The sequence below is a fragment of the Colletotrichum jinshuiense genome, chromosome 3 (assembly GCF_051148585.1).
Source record: "Colletotrichum jinshuiense chromosome 3, complete sequence".
NCBI lineage: Eukaryota > Fungi > Ascomycota > Sordariomycetes > Glomerellales > Glomerellaceae > Colletotrichum > Colletotrichum jinshuiense.
In genome coordinates, this window is record NC_139310.1 from 4,803,438 (window position 1) to 4,818,216 (window position 14,779).

At 56.2% G+C, this 14,779-nt stretch overlaps 4 protein-coding genes across 4 annotated transcripts; 3 read left to right on the plus strand and 1 right to left on the minus strand.

Annotated features, from left to right (window-relative positions):
• Positions 1 to 2,320: 2,320 nt before the first annotated feature.
• EsH8_III_001260 (S8 family peptidase) lies at positions 2,321 to 4,069 on the plus strand (the record flags this gene model as incomplete). Its single annotated transcript, XM_083262985.1, has 2 exons — positions 2,321 to 2,698; positions 2,843 to 4,069. The coding sequence occupies 2 exons, from the start codon at positions 2,321 to 2,323 to the stop codon at positions 4,067 to 4,069; spliced, it is 1,605 nt and encodes a 534-aa protein (XP_083123472.1).
• Positions 4,070 to 8,710: 4,641 nt separating this feature from the next.
• Positions 8,711 to 9,755, minus strand: EsH8_III_001261 (Extradiol ring-cleavage dioxygenase, class III enzyme, subunit B; the record flags this gene model as incomplete). Its single annotated transcript, XM_083262986.1, has 2 exons — positions 8,711 to 9,487; positions 9,555 to 9,755. 2 exons carry the CDS (start codon positions 9,753 to 9,755, stop codon positions 8,711 to 8,713), a joined length of 978 nt encoding a protein of 325 aa, XP_083123473.1.
• An 858-nt stretch (positions 9,756 to 10,613) lies between these two features.
• EsH8_III_001262 (Phospholipase/Carboxylesterase-domain-containing protein) lies at positions 10,614 to 11,834 on the plus strand (the record flags this gene model as incomplete). Its single annotated transcript, XM_083262987.1, has 4 exons — positions 10,614 to 11,000; positions 11,126 to 11,161; positions 11,234 to 11,631; positions 11,750 to 11,834. 4 exons carry the CDS (start codon positions 10,614 to 10,616, stop codon positions 11,832 to 11,834), a joined length of 906 nt encoding a protein of 301 aa, XP_083123474.1.
• A 1,150-nt stretch (positions 11,835 to 12,984) lies between these two features.
• On the plus strand, positions 12,985 to 14,580 carry EsH8_III_001263 (uncharacterized protein; the record flags this gene model as incomplete). Its single annotated transcript, XM_083262988.1, has 1 exon — positions 12,985 to 14,580. One exon carries the CDS (start codon positions 12,985 to 12,987, stop codon positions 14,578 to 14,580), a length of 1,596 nt encoding a protein of 531 aa, XP_083123475.1.
• Between the last annotated feature and the right edge of the window lie 199 nt (positions 14,581 to 14,779).

Sequence of the window (14,779 nt, forward strand, 5' to 3'; positions counted from 1 at the left end):
AAGCTCATAATAACCACTTGGTTTATGGGTGATGAACCGTGAGGAAAAAACATCATCCTAAAAATGAAGACAAATCCGAACTTCAGGCACTATCGTCAGCATTTGGGCAAATGCTTCCTGCTAGCCACCGCGAGTAACGCAGGCCGCCATGGACCGCCTCAGCTTCGGTGTCGCCACTCAAGAACCTGGATGACTGGCTGCCAGGCACTGCATTGTCCGCCGGCTTCAGTCCGCTGGTAGCTCCGGCTGGCCTGGCTTGCCTCAACTCGTACCTCAGGCAGGCCCAGGCAACTCCGACACCAAACTGCCTCCCGATGACGGGAGACAGGGGAATGGAGGCACGTGCCAGGCACCGCACGACGGGGGCGTCCTCATCTGACCCGTGGGTCAGGCGTCTGGGCTAGCTCGGATCAGCGTAGCGTTGGTGCTGGGCCTCGCCTCCCCCGCCTCCATGTTCCAGTAGGACAGCTCTTGAACCCCTTCCAGTCGGAGCTTGCTTGAGCAGGGCAGCAAAGGTACCTTGCGGGATAGCTCAAGCACTGGGCCCCTTGAGCGACAACCGCCGCCGGCCAGCATTCAACCTCGGGGCAGTGATGAGACCAACAAGCTCCAGTCACCAGTGGCTCTGGAGCCCTGTATGCTCTTCGCCTTGGATTCAATCCTGGATGGGTCTCACCCACAAAGACCCAGCAGGACCGGACACCTTATTACAGTTAATCGCATCATCGCTGAGCAAGTTCCTTGCTCAAAGTGGCAGCTCAGTAACAAGCTGAGGGTAGCTGAGACTCCTTCCCCCATCCGAGGCCAGGCAGATCCGGGAAAACGCACAAAGCAGATGTGGACAGGGTGGGTAATGCGGCGGCCAGCACATGACAACTGCAGCGCCCTCTACTCTCAATGGTTGACAGCAGTGCTCAACGAAACGACGCAAGACTCGAGGGTTGAGATAAGACGGGATGGCAGCGCCTGTTAAGCTTCAGGGTCCTCCGGATAGATCTGCCTCGCCCTCCGCTCCGTCCATCACCCATTACGCGTTATCGCATGCAGCGTTATGCGGGATATGCGGACAGTGTGGGTGCTGGGTGGGTAGGAGGGGGGAAGAGTTGTTGACTAGGCGAGAGTTGGGTGAAGAATGCATGAGGAGTGCCGATAGTGTAGTACATAGCGCTGACATCCCTAGGAACAAAGCGGGCGTCCGAAGCTGGGGGTCGGTTGTAGGCTGTGCAACAGGCTGCGTTGGCGTCCAGCTCCTCTCTTGCTTTTTCCATAACTACGCAGCGTCGCTTGTTGCTTGGGGTGGCCGTTTAAGAGCCCTGTCGGCCGTTGAACACTTCCCCGGAAATGAAGGCGTATCTTCGGTGCCATGGGTTGAGGAGGATTCCAAGGCTGTACGGGCCAAGGTACACACTGCTTGTCCATGCTTCCCCGTGACTGATTGCCATTGTATCGGCCTGCGCCCTTGATGGTCTTGGGTATGACGTCGCCGCCTGGGCTCTGACTCTGACTCTGGTCGGTCATCCGCCTTTCCCGAAAGGTTCTTGCAACGAACAAAGGACGGCTATATACGCAACAAAATATATTCTCAATGGAGAACCAAACAAGGAATATTGGAAGCTGATGAAGGAGTTAATGGTACATTCTGAACTAACTTTGCATGAAGCCCTCGTTGGAGAGGCGGCTGATTGTTGGACTGGATTGGACGGACGGATAGCTGGAGTAGATGTCTTGGGGGGAGGAGAAGAGGTAGCCGCCCGTTCCTGGAAAGTACCCTCCTATCGGCCACCTGCACTTTCCCATTAACCCCCAAGCAGGATTCCCGTATCGAACAAGGTGCCTGGAGCACCAGGTAAGGTACTGGATACGTACTAGTGTACCCCGTCGGAGGAGTCTCCCAGGGAATCCCCAAACGTGACCCTCCCTTATCGTATTGCCGAGGAAACCCTATCGAGTCATTCCATTGGCTGCCGCTACTTCGCGCTAAACCCACTTCGGCTTCGTCAGCCACCCTCCAGCTCTTATCTTGGTTGGCTGCGTCACACTGGGGCGGCGCAAACCGTCCTAAGGCCGATACCTCACCAGGAGCTGTGCGCACGCAACCGCTGTCGCCGCCTTCCCTTTATATGTGCCCGCTCCCGCTCTCCGAAGCTCCATCATCTGCTCTCCTGCTCCATCTCTCCCCCATCCTCCCCCTCCTTCATCGACATCCATCCTCCCGTGCCATCGTGTATTCGTCGTTCTCTGGCGGCTTCAGCAATCCCATTTTCTTCTTTGTTCTCTCAACGAGCGTCTCCGGTAGACCCTTCCCACAACACCGCCCATCATGAGAGGCTTCATCGGTGCTGTGGCCGGCCTGGCTGCTGTTGCCAGCGCCACCCCCTCCCTCTCCATTGAGACTGTACACGACGGCGCCGCGCCCATTCTTTCCTCCACTAACGCCGAGGCTATCCCGAACTCGTACATCGTCAAGTTCAAGAAGCACGTCTCCGACTCTGGTGCCTCGGACCACCACAACTGGGTCCAGCAGATTCACTCTTCCGCTCAGGATGAGCGTCTTGAGTTGCGCAAGCGTGGCCAAGAGCCCTTGGTTGACGATGTCTTCCGCGGCCTCAAGCACACCTACAAGATTGGCAAGGACTTCTTGGGCTATGCCGGCCACTTCGATGATGCCACCATCGAGAAGGTCCGGAGGCACCCTGACGTAAGTCCGACCCCAGACAATGCCCAAAACATCACCCGACCCACATCTACACTGGTCCGCAGCGCCAAGCTCGGCTCAGATAGCTTCGGTCATCGCTGTGCCAATCGCTTGGTTGAAGTTGCTTGCTAACATATCATTCCACAGGTCGAATTCATCGAGGTTGACTCCGTAGTCCACACTCAGGTCCCCGTCAAGTCCCAGGTTGAGGAGAAGTGCAACGGCGAGCTCGAGAAGCTGGCCCCTTGGGGTCTGGCCCGTGTCTCCCACCGTAAGTCTCTGGGCTTCGGCACCTACGACAAGTACCTCTACGCTGAGGATGCCGGTGAAGGTGTTGACGCCTACGTGATTGACACTGGCACCAACGTCGACCACGTCGACTTCGAGGGCCGTGCCAAGTGGGGCAAGACCATTCCTTCCGGTGACCAGGATGCCGATGGCAACGGCCACGGTACTCACTGCTCCGGTACCATTGCCGGTAAGAAGTATGGTGTCGCCAAGAAGGCCAACGTCTACGCTGTAAAGGTTCTCCGCTCCAACGGCTCCGGCACCATGGCCGACGTCGTCAAGGGTGTTGAGTGGGCTGCCGAGTCGCACATTAAGCAGGTTCAGGCTGCCAAGGACGGCAAGCGCAAGGGCTTCAAGGGCTCTGTCGCCAACATGTCTCTTGGTGGTGGCAAGACCCAGGCCCTCGACGCTGTTGTTAACGCTGCTGTCGATGCCGGCATCCACTTCGCCGTCGCCGCCGGCAACGACAACGCCGATGCATGCAACTACTCTCCCGCCGCTGCTGAGAAGGCCGTAACTGTCGGTGCCACCGAGCTTGGCGACCGCCGCTCTTACTTCTCCAACTACGGCAAGTGCACCGACATTTTCGCCCCCGGTACCAACATTAAGTCTACCTGGATTGGCAGCAAGTATGCTGTCAACACCATCTCTGGCACTTCCATGGCCTCGCCCCACATCTGCGGTCTCCTGGCCTACTACCTCTCCCTTCAGCCCGCTTCAGACTCCGAGTACTCCGTTGCTCCCATTACCCCCGAGAAGCTCAAGAAGGCCCTCATCGCTGTTGGCACTGTTGGCGCCCTCACCGATATCCCCAAGGACACCCCCAACGTCCTCGCCTGGAACGGCGGTGGTTGCAACAACTACACTGCCATCGTTGAGGCTGGCAGCTACGAGATCAAGCAGGAGTCCAAGGATACCACCATCGATGACCTCGAGAAGGCCATTGAGGAGGACTTCGAGGTTCTCTCTGGCAAGGTTGTCAAGGGCGCCAAGAACGTTGGCACCAAGGCCGAGAAGTTCGCCAAGAAGATTCACAACCTCGTCGATGAGGAGTTGAAGCAGTTCCTCAAGGACACCGCCATGTAAGCGTTGTGCCACCAGGGCGCTGAATAGTTATTTCTTTTTCTCTTTTTTCTTGGGTCAACGACGGTGTACGCATAGGGCTACTGCCGGATGGGTTGGGATGGATGCATCGCTTTCATAGCTACATACAGATCTCATAGCACAACGAATTAGTCTCCTTACCTATACAATTGGTTCACAGATTGTACGTGAATGATGTCGAAAACTATATTATGTGTCATGCTCTTGTCTTTGCGGTGGAAAATTTGGTCGAAGCAGTAGACCGTTCGGCTCTCCACAGATGAATGAACAAGTCCACCAGGTTACGTCTTTATTATTATGGATGGTGGTCATTGCCCTATTCCCCGTTGCTTGATATAACATGCTTTAAGACATTGAGTTTGAGGAGCTTGGTCCTGAATCTTGAGGTCAGTTTACAGTTCTCGCTCTGGAATGTTGTTCTTTCCTACCAAGGAAGGAATGACACAACAAGCTGTCTCTTGCCGGCGCCACCTCATGCCTGCTCTAAATCAGGGATCAGCCGGCCCCTCTCATTCATGCCTGCCTCTGGGTAGGACTTGTCTTCCATATCATCTCCCCTTCTTTTCAAAGCTCGCTCGGCCCCGAAGAAGGAGCAATCATGAAGGTTCTCTTCGGCCCTATCCTCGCTCGTGGCCTTGCCAGAGAGACGACACCCGTCCCCACGCTCTTTACCACGGTCTGCTCGGTCCATCATTTGAAAGCTTAGACAATACTTCTTCATGCTCTCGCAACTTGCTTTTGGTTAGCCTTGGGCCCGGTCTGGCACGTCGACCACCAGCAGCTTCACTTGAATCTCTCTAAATTCCTTTATACCTAATCGACGCGCAATCGTGCCACATCCTCTCGCCTAGTTTCCTACACATCCCGTCTCTATGCGGCGTTACAACAATACCAAGTCGAGATCGACTCTGAACCGGAGCAAGTCTACGGTTTCCGTCCGTTCCGCTGTTCAAACACTCGAGTATATTGACCCAGCGACTGCCGAAAGAGACGCTCATATCGCCGCCACACTGTCCTTCTCTCGCGCGAGACAAAACTCGGTCCCAGATCCTGGAATCAAAGCTTGGGTATCGCACCACCATAGCCGTCTCTTCGACATGGAAAACTGGCCAAAGGATCCTGCGAACCACAGGCGCCCCCAGAGCGAGACCACCGTGCACCATGAACATGACGAGAATGGTCTGTACCGCCAACAGAGTGTGCGTTTCAATGAACATGGCTCCCGGTCAAGACGACCACAGAATCATAGAGACGATAATTCAATCGAGATGGCTAGCATCCGCCGTCGAAGAGCACTGGAAGTTTTCGAAAATCAACCGCGAAGCCAAGCAGCTCCCCAAGTTGAGGCCCCATGGGTGAGCACTTACACGACCAACTACATTGATTCGTTGCCGCCTGTAGGGTCATATAGACCCGCGGATGAATGCGCGCCTGCTCCGGCATCATACAGAAATCTACGCAAGTCACGGTCGATGTTCACCCCTTCCGATCTGGCTCCAATGAAACAGAATTATTATGATGGATCCCCACAGCAGCTGAGTGTGCAGTCCGGGTTACGGCGAGACTCCATGCAGAACATGGAAGAGAACAAATCTCCATTGAAGAGTTTAGGACTTCGTGCGCCGAAGTCAACGAGCTTCTTGAAAGTTCGAGGCGTAGCGGGAAGTGCCCAAGCAAGCAATCAACAGCAAAACGATTTAGCAGTGCAGGAAGCCGAGGACAGTTTCAGACGGGATGTCCAGCAACAGCAACAGCTCAAGCCCCGGCAATCCACCTTCTTCTCAAAAAAGAAACAGAGTCAAGATTCCATTGATTTACGTCGATCAATGCGAGACAGTACTAAAACCGGGGAATTCGCCCATTCGACCAGCAGCAAGACCATCAATAAAGACGCTTCATTGCGAAAGAAGGCTCGCAAAGTTTCCAACAGCCTCAAAAGCAAGCTCAAAGTCCTTTTCCGGCGCAACAAAAAGGACAACTTACATGTCGCAATGGACGATAGGAAAGAAGCACATGCGGTTGATTACCAGACTGGTGTTGACAGCGAACAGGATGATCCATACATGGACATCATTGACACAGGTTTGACGGACGAAGCCTCGGTCTCGCAGGTACCATCGAGAGTTCCTTCTCTACACAACGTACCCTCGGTCCAAAGGCTCTGTTCTCGTCAAGGAAGTATAGAGAGCATTGGAAGTGAGAGAAAGATATCCGATGAAAAGTCTCGCGTGACCAGCTGGACGAGCTCGGGAACCTACACCATCAACAGTCAAAGCAATTGGGACAGGGAACGGGACCGACAACGTCTATCTGTGATCAAAGAAATCGGACCCCATCTTCCATCCTCTTCCTTCAGGCGACCAAGTATTGGCGGCCACAATCCTTACGAGTTCGAGCCACAGTCCCGGTATGAATTGGGCGAGCCGATCCGTCCTGTCCCACCAGTAGATAGCGCCAGAGTTTACTCGGCCCTAATGGGTCGGTTGAACGAGACCAAACTGAAGGAACGACAATCGGAGCAGCTGCGAAAACGCAGCAATAGCCCCAAGAGCTTCGAGAACAACAGAATAGAAAATTCCTGTGAATATCAGGACACCAAAGAAGCCGTGGGTCAAAGCCCGCCTACCATCAGATGCGTGCTGCAATCGGACGACGTTTTTCAAGACACGCCTCGGGCACTGGTTCCTCACATTACTACCGGGATATTAGCAACAAACCCCGGTAAAAAAGAGGCCACATCCCCATCAGGAAGTGTGATCCATCATCGTCAGCGTTCTGATTCTGGTACGACGATTGCATGCTGCAAACCCTATCCTGGGCCTGTTTCAGGCGATGAGCATGAAGACTCGCCCCCAATGCCATTGACGAAGCATGGCGAGGATAACACAGTTTCTCTGAAAACGTTATCACATCGTAGCTCGGCCTTCTTCGGGAGTCCAACCTGTCATTTGTTTCGGACGACCAGCCCCTACCGCAGAGCACTGCAAGAATCGATGAAAGAGGACATTGAGACGTCTACTCAACTTCGATCACCGACGGTCTCATCGTTGAATCTAGACATGATTCCAATCCGACGACGTCCAAGCATCTCGCAGGAAGATCCACGAGTTGCCTATTCGGAAAGTCTGTACTCAGACGACCTTCTCTCGCCTAAAATCAACTCAGAGTCTTTGAGTTTGAACTCACAAGCTCGGCCTGATGTTCCATGGCGGCATCCAAACCACAGAGCTACTGATACGGATCTCCACAAGGCATGTTCTAGGAGTGTGTTCTCAGATGTTCCCACTGGACGTGACATAGACACAGATACACCCGTTAATAATCTTCGTCACGAAGCTTCAAACCACCGGAAAATCCCACTGGAGCCTCAGATGCGCATGTCCACAATGCCGATTAACCGAACAGCATCGAATGCGAGTTCTGTGGAGTGGAAGACTTGGCTCTCCGCCAACGTTTCGAGAACCGATTTGAACTTGGCCAATGCCCGTGCCCATGAAATAGCCGAAGATCAATATGAGAAAGCCAACGTGCCCAAAGTTCTGGGTCATGTACGCGAGGGTGCAGAGGTTGAGGACCCAGAGGGTTCAATGTCATCCAAGTCAACTCGCCCCGACAGATTCAAATTGGCCACGCCACTCAGAATAATGAGCCAGAACACTCGTCAGGCTTCATCCGCCAGTCGTGTCGAGCTCGGTGCTAAAACTTCAAGGTTCATGATATCAAGCAGGGACGAAAATGCGGTCCCTTCGTCAGATGGACGCGTGTCCAGGCAGTTCCGTGGCGTATATGACCCTCCGCCCATTCCACCAAGAAGTTCTCTGCGAACGACCCCTTCGATGCCGTTGATACAACCACGTCCCTTACAAAGCAATATCCCTACCAAGTTTACGGACAAGGTTTCAAAAATGCCCAGCCTAGACATCATGACAAGTAACAAACTGGCCAAAGTTCCCTCCGGGACAAAGACTCGCTCTCCAGTGAAGCTGGTCAGGCGTGCTGGGCCGCGAAGGCAACTCCAATTATCGGCGTCCAGCCCGGGGCTTGGCATGGTCATGGAACGGCAGTTTGGTACTCAAATGGGCAGCGAACAATCGAATCGTGGGTCTCCAAAGGAGAAGGGAGCCTCCGCCCACCGTTTAATAGATAATAGCGACCCCAATAGCATCGTCAATTTTGATGCTTCCAGTCTCGACGAAAAGAGATCTCGAACACCCGGCAGCCATCCTATGGTCGAGAACTTCTTAAAAAGCAGCCGACAGGTGACGTCCAATGAAAGCACCTCAGGAGCGTTCTTGTGAGGATGGGTTTCCGAGTATTACTGATTGGAGCTCCGTGTGTGCGACTGCAAGGGGTTTTATCAAGGATGGTGGGCAAATTCAGCTTATGATTAATGACGAAAGACATAGAACACTGCATGGAAGCATGGGCTTAATGGATCACAAAGGGTTCGACGACCTAATAGATGACGACTGCATACCTATTGCTTTAGTCGTTGATCATTTGTAATCAGCTGGTGCATGGAAAACCGGCAGTGACCTGGGCCGGTGTAATAGATGTGTCGCAGAAAATTCAATGTTTACACGTGGTTTTCTTATAGTCGTGGTGGCCTTCATCCTGCCTATGTCAAGACCTCGGCACGGATCCGAAGCGATATTGAGCCCACGCAAAACTTCCCTCCTTCATGGTCCACAGCTGCTTCCCGGCGTCGTCTCCTGCGGCACCAGCGGCCACATGTATGGGCATTAGATGATCCATCCATGGATGCGCCTGCTTCGCGTCGGGACGCCTGCAGATCTGTGCCATCTTCTCCTGCCTCTCGTCGACTTTGGCCTCGACAGCATCCTTGAGAGCATCATCGAAGCTGACAGAGTAGGGCATCGGTTCGGGACTGCTGCCCATGTCGTAAAGGTTGTGCACCGACATCCCGGCACCAATGATGACGACGCCCTCGTCGCGGAGGGCAGAGACGGCTCGGCCAAGGCGGTAATGGGCGTCCGGGTCCTCAGAGTGAAATAGAGAGACCTGTACCAAGGGAACATTCAAGGGGTTCGTGTCGGGGTGGAAGGCAACATGGAAGCCGGCCCAGACGCCATGGTCCAGGCCCCTCTCTTTCGGAGTGCAAGTGATGTTGTGGCTGGAAAGCAAGGAACATACGCGGGAGGCTAGCTGGGGGGAACCAACATTTGGGTAGGATGCCGAGTAGTAGTGTAAGGGGAAGCCAGAGAAGTCGTAGATCAGGGGGGCAGCGGGGGCCGAGTTTACATAGATGTCGCGAGAGGAGCGGGACTGCCAATGCGCGGAGAAGACGACCACGGCGGTTGGAGAGAGTGAGGTGATTTCAGCGCCTATATGTTGGAGGGTTGGGTAGACTGGGTGAGCCTTGTTGTACATGACGTCTGGCTACGGGGAGGGGGTGGGTTGTTAGTTGGACGAGGTTTGGCCAAGAGATGAGGCGAGGTGAGCTTACACCGCCGTGAGAGAAGAAGTAGACTGGCATTCGGGGTTTCTTCATCGTCGAATGTTGTGATGATGATTCTGTCACTTGGGGAGAGGATTCAGTTAGGGTAGTGGTGACTGTTGTGAGGAACGAGCGGAGGGTCGGCGAGAGCATGTAGGCTAAGAGGGCGACTGTAACAGAGAGAAAGAACAAGGGGTTGAGACGGGCCATCTTGAAGGTCGTGAGGGACTTCAACATCAAAAGGCGGGATGGGAATGGATGGAGTTGATAAAGGTGACACCGAACAAACGGCACTTTATGAGAGTGTGGAAGCCGGGGGGGCGCTATCCGACGGCCGGATGAGAACCACGGAGTGGACGCCGTGGAGGGGCCGGATGATGGGGGGTGGTTTTCGTCGCGCGCGGCCGGGTCCACTGGTGTCTTAGCGGCGGGCTGGAGGAGGGTACCGGTCTGTGCCTGAGCACACTGAGGGCGGGAGATGTAATAATCAGTGGTGTTGATTACCAAGAGTTGCTGGGGGATTAGTGGGAGGTTAGGGGCAAGGTATCCACTGATGGCCTGACGTGAAGTGAGCTGTGTCGCGCTAGAGTTTACCGCCGAGTGGGAAAGTGTGGGCTAGGGATGGATAGGATAGTGCACCGCGGTTCTGCCCCCACGGCGGAAGCCTTGGCCAGGGGTGGCTAACGTGTGGTGCATGCTGTAAGCTCAAGGCAGGCAGGTAGGTGTAGATGGGTTGGTGAGAGGTGAAATACAGTCATGTTCCACATCTTCAGTTCCAAATAGCACCAAGATAAAAGGCGGTCTTTCTCTCTACTCGGGTGCAATGCCAAGATACAAGGCCATCTGTATCTGTCTCTGTCCCCCCCAGTCCCACTGTACAGAGTGGTCTTCATTGGTCTCTGTTCCAGTGCGAAGCTGAACGCTGCACACTCAAAACGTCGAGCCCACCCGCGCCAGATCTTCCCGTCACGCCCCGCACGCCATCGGAACGGAGCCATTAAAAAAAAAAAAAAACACACATCTCATTCGGATCGCATCTTCCCGCTGCCCGCCCCTTGCATCCAACCGATGCGCTTCTCACCGGGATATCTCACGACACTCCTTCTCCTCAGTCTTTCACCCCTCAACACCGCAGCTCAACACCCCGGGGAGCAACAGCAGGACCCGCTTTTGAACTCGGATCACCATCCCTCCCTCGCTGCCGTCGCTGAAGACCAACTACTCTTCGCACCCTCCGGCCTCCCCCCCACAGTCATGTCCTCCTCCATCGCCCGGACGGCCCCGCTGGTGTTCCCGGCCGCCGCCGGCAAGCACACGGCGACTGTCATCTTCGCCCACGGCCTCGGCGACACGGGCCACGGCTGGGCCAGTGCCGTCGAGAACTGGAGGCGGAGACAGAGGCTCGATGAGGTTAAGTTTGTGCTGCCTCACGCGCCTCAGATCCCCATTACTGCCGTGAGTTCCCCAGTCCCATCTCCTCTGCCATCCCTTTTCTCTTTTGGTTTCCAATGTATCGGTGACACACGAGATGGAAGCAAGAGGTTCCGCGAAGAGAACAACAACGCTAACGACTGGGACAGAACTGGGGTATGCGCATGCCGGGTTGGTTCGACATTGTAAGTCGCGGCACGATTTTCGACCGACACCCCCAATCCCCATCACAACTGACCACAGCCGCCACGCCCCAGAAAACCCTTGACGGCACCGTTGAGGCCCTCCGCGAGTCCGAGGACGAGCCGGGCATCCTCGCCTCTTCGGAGTACTTCCAGAACCTCATCCAGGCCGAGGTTGACGCAGGCATCCCTGCCGACCGCATCGTGCTTGGCGGCTTCAGCCAGGGCGGCGCCATGGCCATCTTTTCGGGCCTGACGGGCAAGCACAAGATCGGTGGCATCGTCGGCCTGTCGTGCTGGCTGTTGCTGAGCAACAAGTTCGCGGGCATCGTGCCCGAGGACAAGCCGAACCAGGACACGCCCGTGTGGTTGGGACACGGCGATGCGGACCCCCTCGTGAGGCCCGAGCTTGGCGCGTTGAGCGCCGAGGCGTTGAAGAAGCTGGGGTACAAGGTTTCTAGATCTCTTTACCCGTGAGTCTCCCTGTCTTCTCCTCACCCCCCTTGTCCCATGCGAATGGTCTCTATGCTGGAGCCTTGACGGGGGTTGTTTCTCTTGAGTATGGTTGCTGACGTACTTGTCCATTTATAGCGGCATGCCTCACTCTGCTTGCCTCGAGGAGCTCGATGATGTGGAGTCTTTCCTGCGGGAGCGGTTGCCGCCTACTAAGGAGTGAGTGGCAGCATGTGACGGACAACGTCTAGAAGCGACAGGAGACAAGGAATACGATTGCAATAGTCGGAAGGCAGGGGATGCTTTTCCTTACAGACATGATGTAGCTAGACTTTTCGCTCTATGGGAATAATTTCGGTTGCCATCGCATATTATTTATCTTATGGCCCACGAAAAGATGCCTATAAGAGTATTTTCCAGCATTTGTTTACGTGAATGCGACCAATCCAATTGAAAACTACTGGGACGAACGCAGAAGGGGGCAGTCTGCGGTCTTGATGTCTAGCAGACGGGATGAATCGCCTTTGCAGCTGGATAACGAGTGCATAGGAAACTTGAAGCATGGTCCTGTGCGCTTCCTCAACAAAGACTTTACCCTCACTCATATTCGGGGGGGTTACACCAAGCCTGCTTGATCTCTTATTTGCTTATTCCATCACCAAAGTCCCCAGTTGCTACTTAGTCAGATTTCTGAGAGATGAAAGGTGAGGTCACGCGCGCCCAAAATTATGGAGTGTGTCTTGTCTTATTGAGTGCCCTCGATGAGAGGGGGGTCGTCCTGGTCTCTCCCAGGCACGCGCAATCATGGCTTACCTAAGACAGCGCAGCCAGACGCCTTGCCGTCTCGCCGAATATGGCGCCTGCCAGGGTCTTATCGCTGTTGCGGTGTGGCGCTGCAGTGCCTTCTGCAAGGCCCATCCGGGTCCAGTGGCGGGTCACCTGTGTCCCTCCCCGAATCACAAGGACGCCCAGCGCCATGGGCCCCATGAAGGCGTAATCCGCCAGCCGGAAGTCTCCCGGCCAAGAGCTGCAGCTTGCATCTATCTGCAGCATATCGGCCACCAAAGAGATCGCCATACACCATTTCCTCCTCCTCCTCCTCCTCCTCTCACCCCCATCTTGCTCGTCATCCTCCGGAAGGCTCTGTTGCAGATTTCGTTGCGTCGCATTCATTACTTTCTTTTTGCTAGACCCTGAAACGAGATGTTAGTGGCTGCTTCGGCGTACATATCACGGTGAACAACAAAAGCTCCCGTCGCATTCCCAGCCCATAGCAACCGCGTCATATCCCCGCAGGGTTGCTACCGTAAACAAAAAAATAAAAAAAATCCCGCCCGGCATCACCACACAGAAGACACCAAACCGCCGGCCACATGGCGACCTCAACCGCAGCCGGCACCGACCGGCCGTCATCGCCGACCCCGTCACAACTTCCCCCAGTCCCATCATCGCCGGTCTACTCCCTCGCCTCGACAGCGAACCCTCTGTCCTCCTACCACCTCCCCCTCCCGCCGCCCCCGCGGCCCGTCCACGCCATCCTCACGAAGTCCGACCTTGAGCTCTCCCAAACCGCCTACTCCGACCTCATCCAGACCGCGAAAGCCTACCGTATCGCACTTGCATCCCTCTCCACGGCCGCCTCCGCCTTCGGCTCCGCCCTCGAGTCCTGCGCCCGTTTGAAGGAGGCCCGCGCCGAGTCCCTGACGGGCGCAAGCCAGCCCGGCGCCACACTCTCCGCCAGCTTCACGGCGGGGTCCAAGGGGTCGTGCACCGCCGACCTGCTCATGTCCGCCTCGGGCGTGCACCACCTCGTGGCGAACCACCAGCAGATCCTGTCCGAGACGGTGTACCGCGACTTCGAGGTGCCGCTGCTCCACGAGCTGGACAAGTGGCGGCAGCGCGTCGACGACGAGGAGGAGGCGTACGTGCGCGAGGTCAAAACCCGCAGCGGGCAGATCCGGAAGCTCGAGAAGGAGGGGCTGAAGCTGCACAAGCAGCGCCGGCGCGACGTGGGCAAGTTCCGCGCGCACCTGGTCGAGCTGACGACAAGGCTGGACGGGCTGACGGAGCTGCACGGCGACCACGCCCGGACCCTGCTGAGGGAGAGCCAGGACACGAGCGGGAGGATACTCGAGGCGTCGTGCAGCCTCGTCCGCGCCGAGGTCGACATCTTCGAGTCGCTCGCGCGGAAGGGCTGGAGCGGCGGCGGGCTGGACGAGCTGCTGGAGAAGGGCGCGGACCTGTTTGCGAGCGACGACGCCGCGGACCACTCGGGGCTGGGCGCCGGCGGCGGCCCGGCCGAGACGGCGAAGCTGTTCAGCATCCTCCCGCCCAAGAGCATCCTCGCGGACGCGGCGCCCGACGTGGCGAGGCACGGAGGCCACGCGAGGGGAGACAGCCTCATGAGCGACTCGGACCGCTACCAGAGCCTGGCGGCCATGGCGTCGCCGGGGCTGGGGGAGCACGACAACGACGCGGACAGCATCTTCTCCGAGACCAACTTCAACCGGCCGCGGGGCGTGCGGCCCTTTTCGCCGCAGCCCATCAGGCGGCACCCCACCGACGTGACGTTTGACAGCCTGGGCGTGGGGCTCAGCGAGGACTCGAGGGAGGACGACAACAGGTTCGCCGAGGAGAGGGTGCACGGCGTCCTAAAGGAGGAGGACGAGACCGAGGCCGAGGCGCCCGAGCAGCAACCCTGGGCCGATGAGCTGGCCGGCGGCGGTGCAACGGGCCGGCCCGAGGAACATGACGGCGGAAACGCTGCGGAAGAGAAGGTTGAAGAAAAGGAAGAAGAAGAACAAGAACAAGAAGCTGGGCAGGTTGCGGCGGGCGATTTGGCGGGGGATGCGGCGGAACACGTGGCGGGGGAGGAGGACAACGACGAGGAAGCCACCGAATTTGCAAACGGGACGGCCGAGAGGGGCCGGCAGGGCAGGCGATGGAGTGTAAACGAGGAAGACGCGTAGAGGGGTTTTTTCTTTCTTTTCCTTTTTCTTTTTCTTGCTCTTCTTCCTGGTTTGATGACGGCGGCGAACTCATGATTATTCTTGTTATACCCATTTAGAGGCGTTCTATGGACGAGGGACGGACGCCCCTCGGCGCGGCATAGTCTTACAAATTGTTCACAGAGAACTTTCATTATTTTCTTTGGGGTTTTTTTTGTTG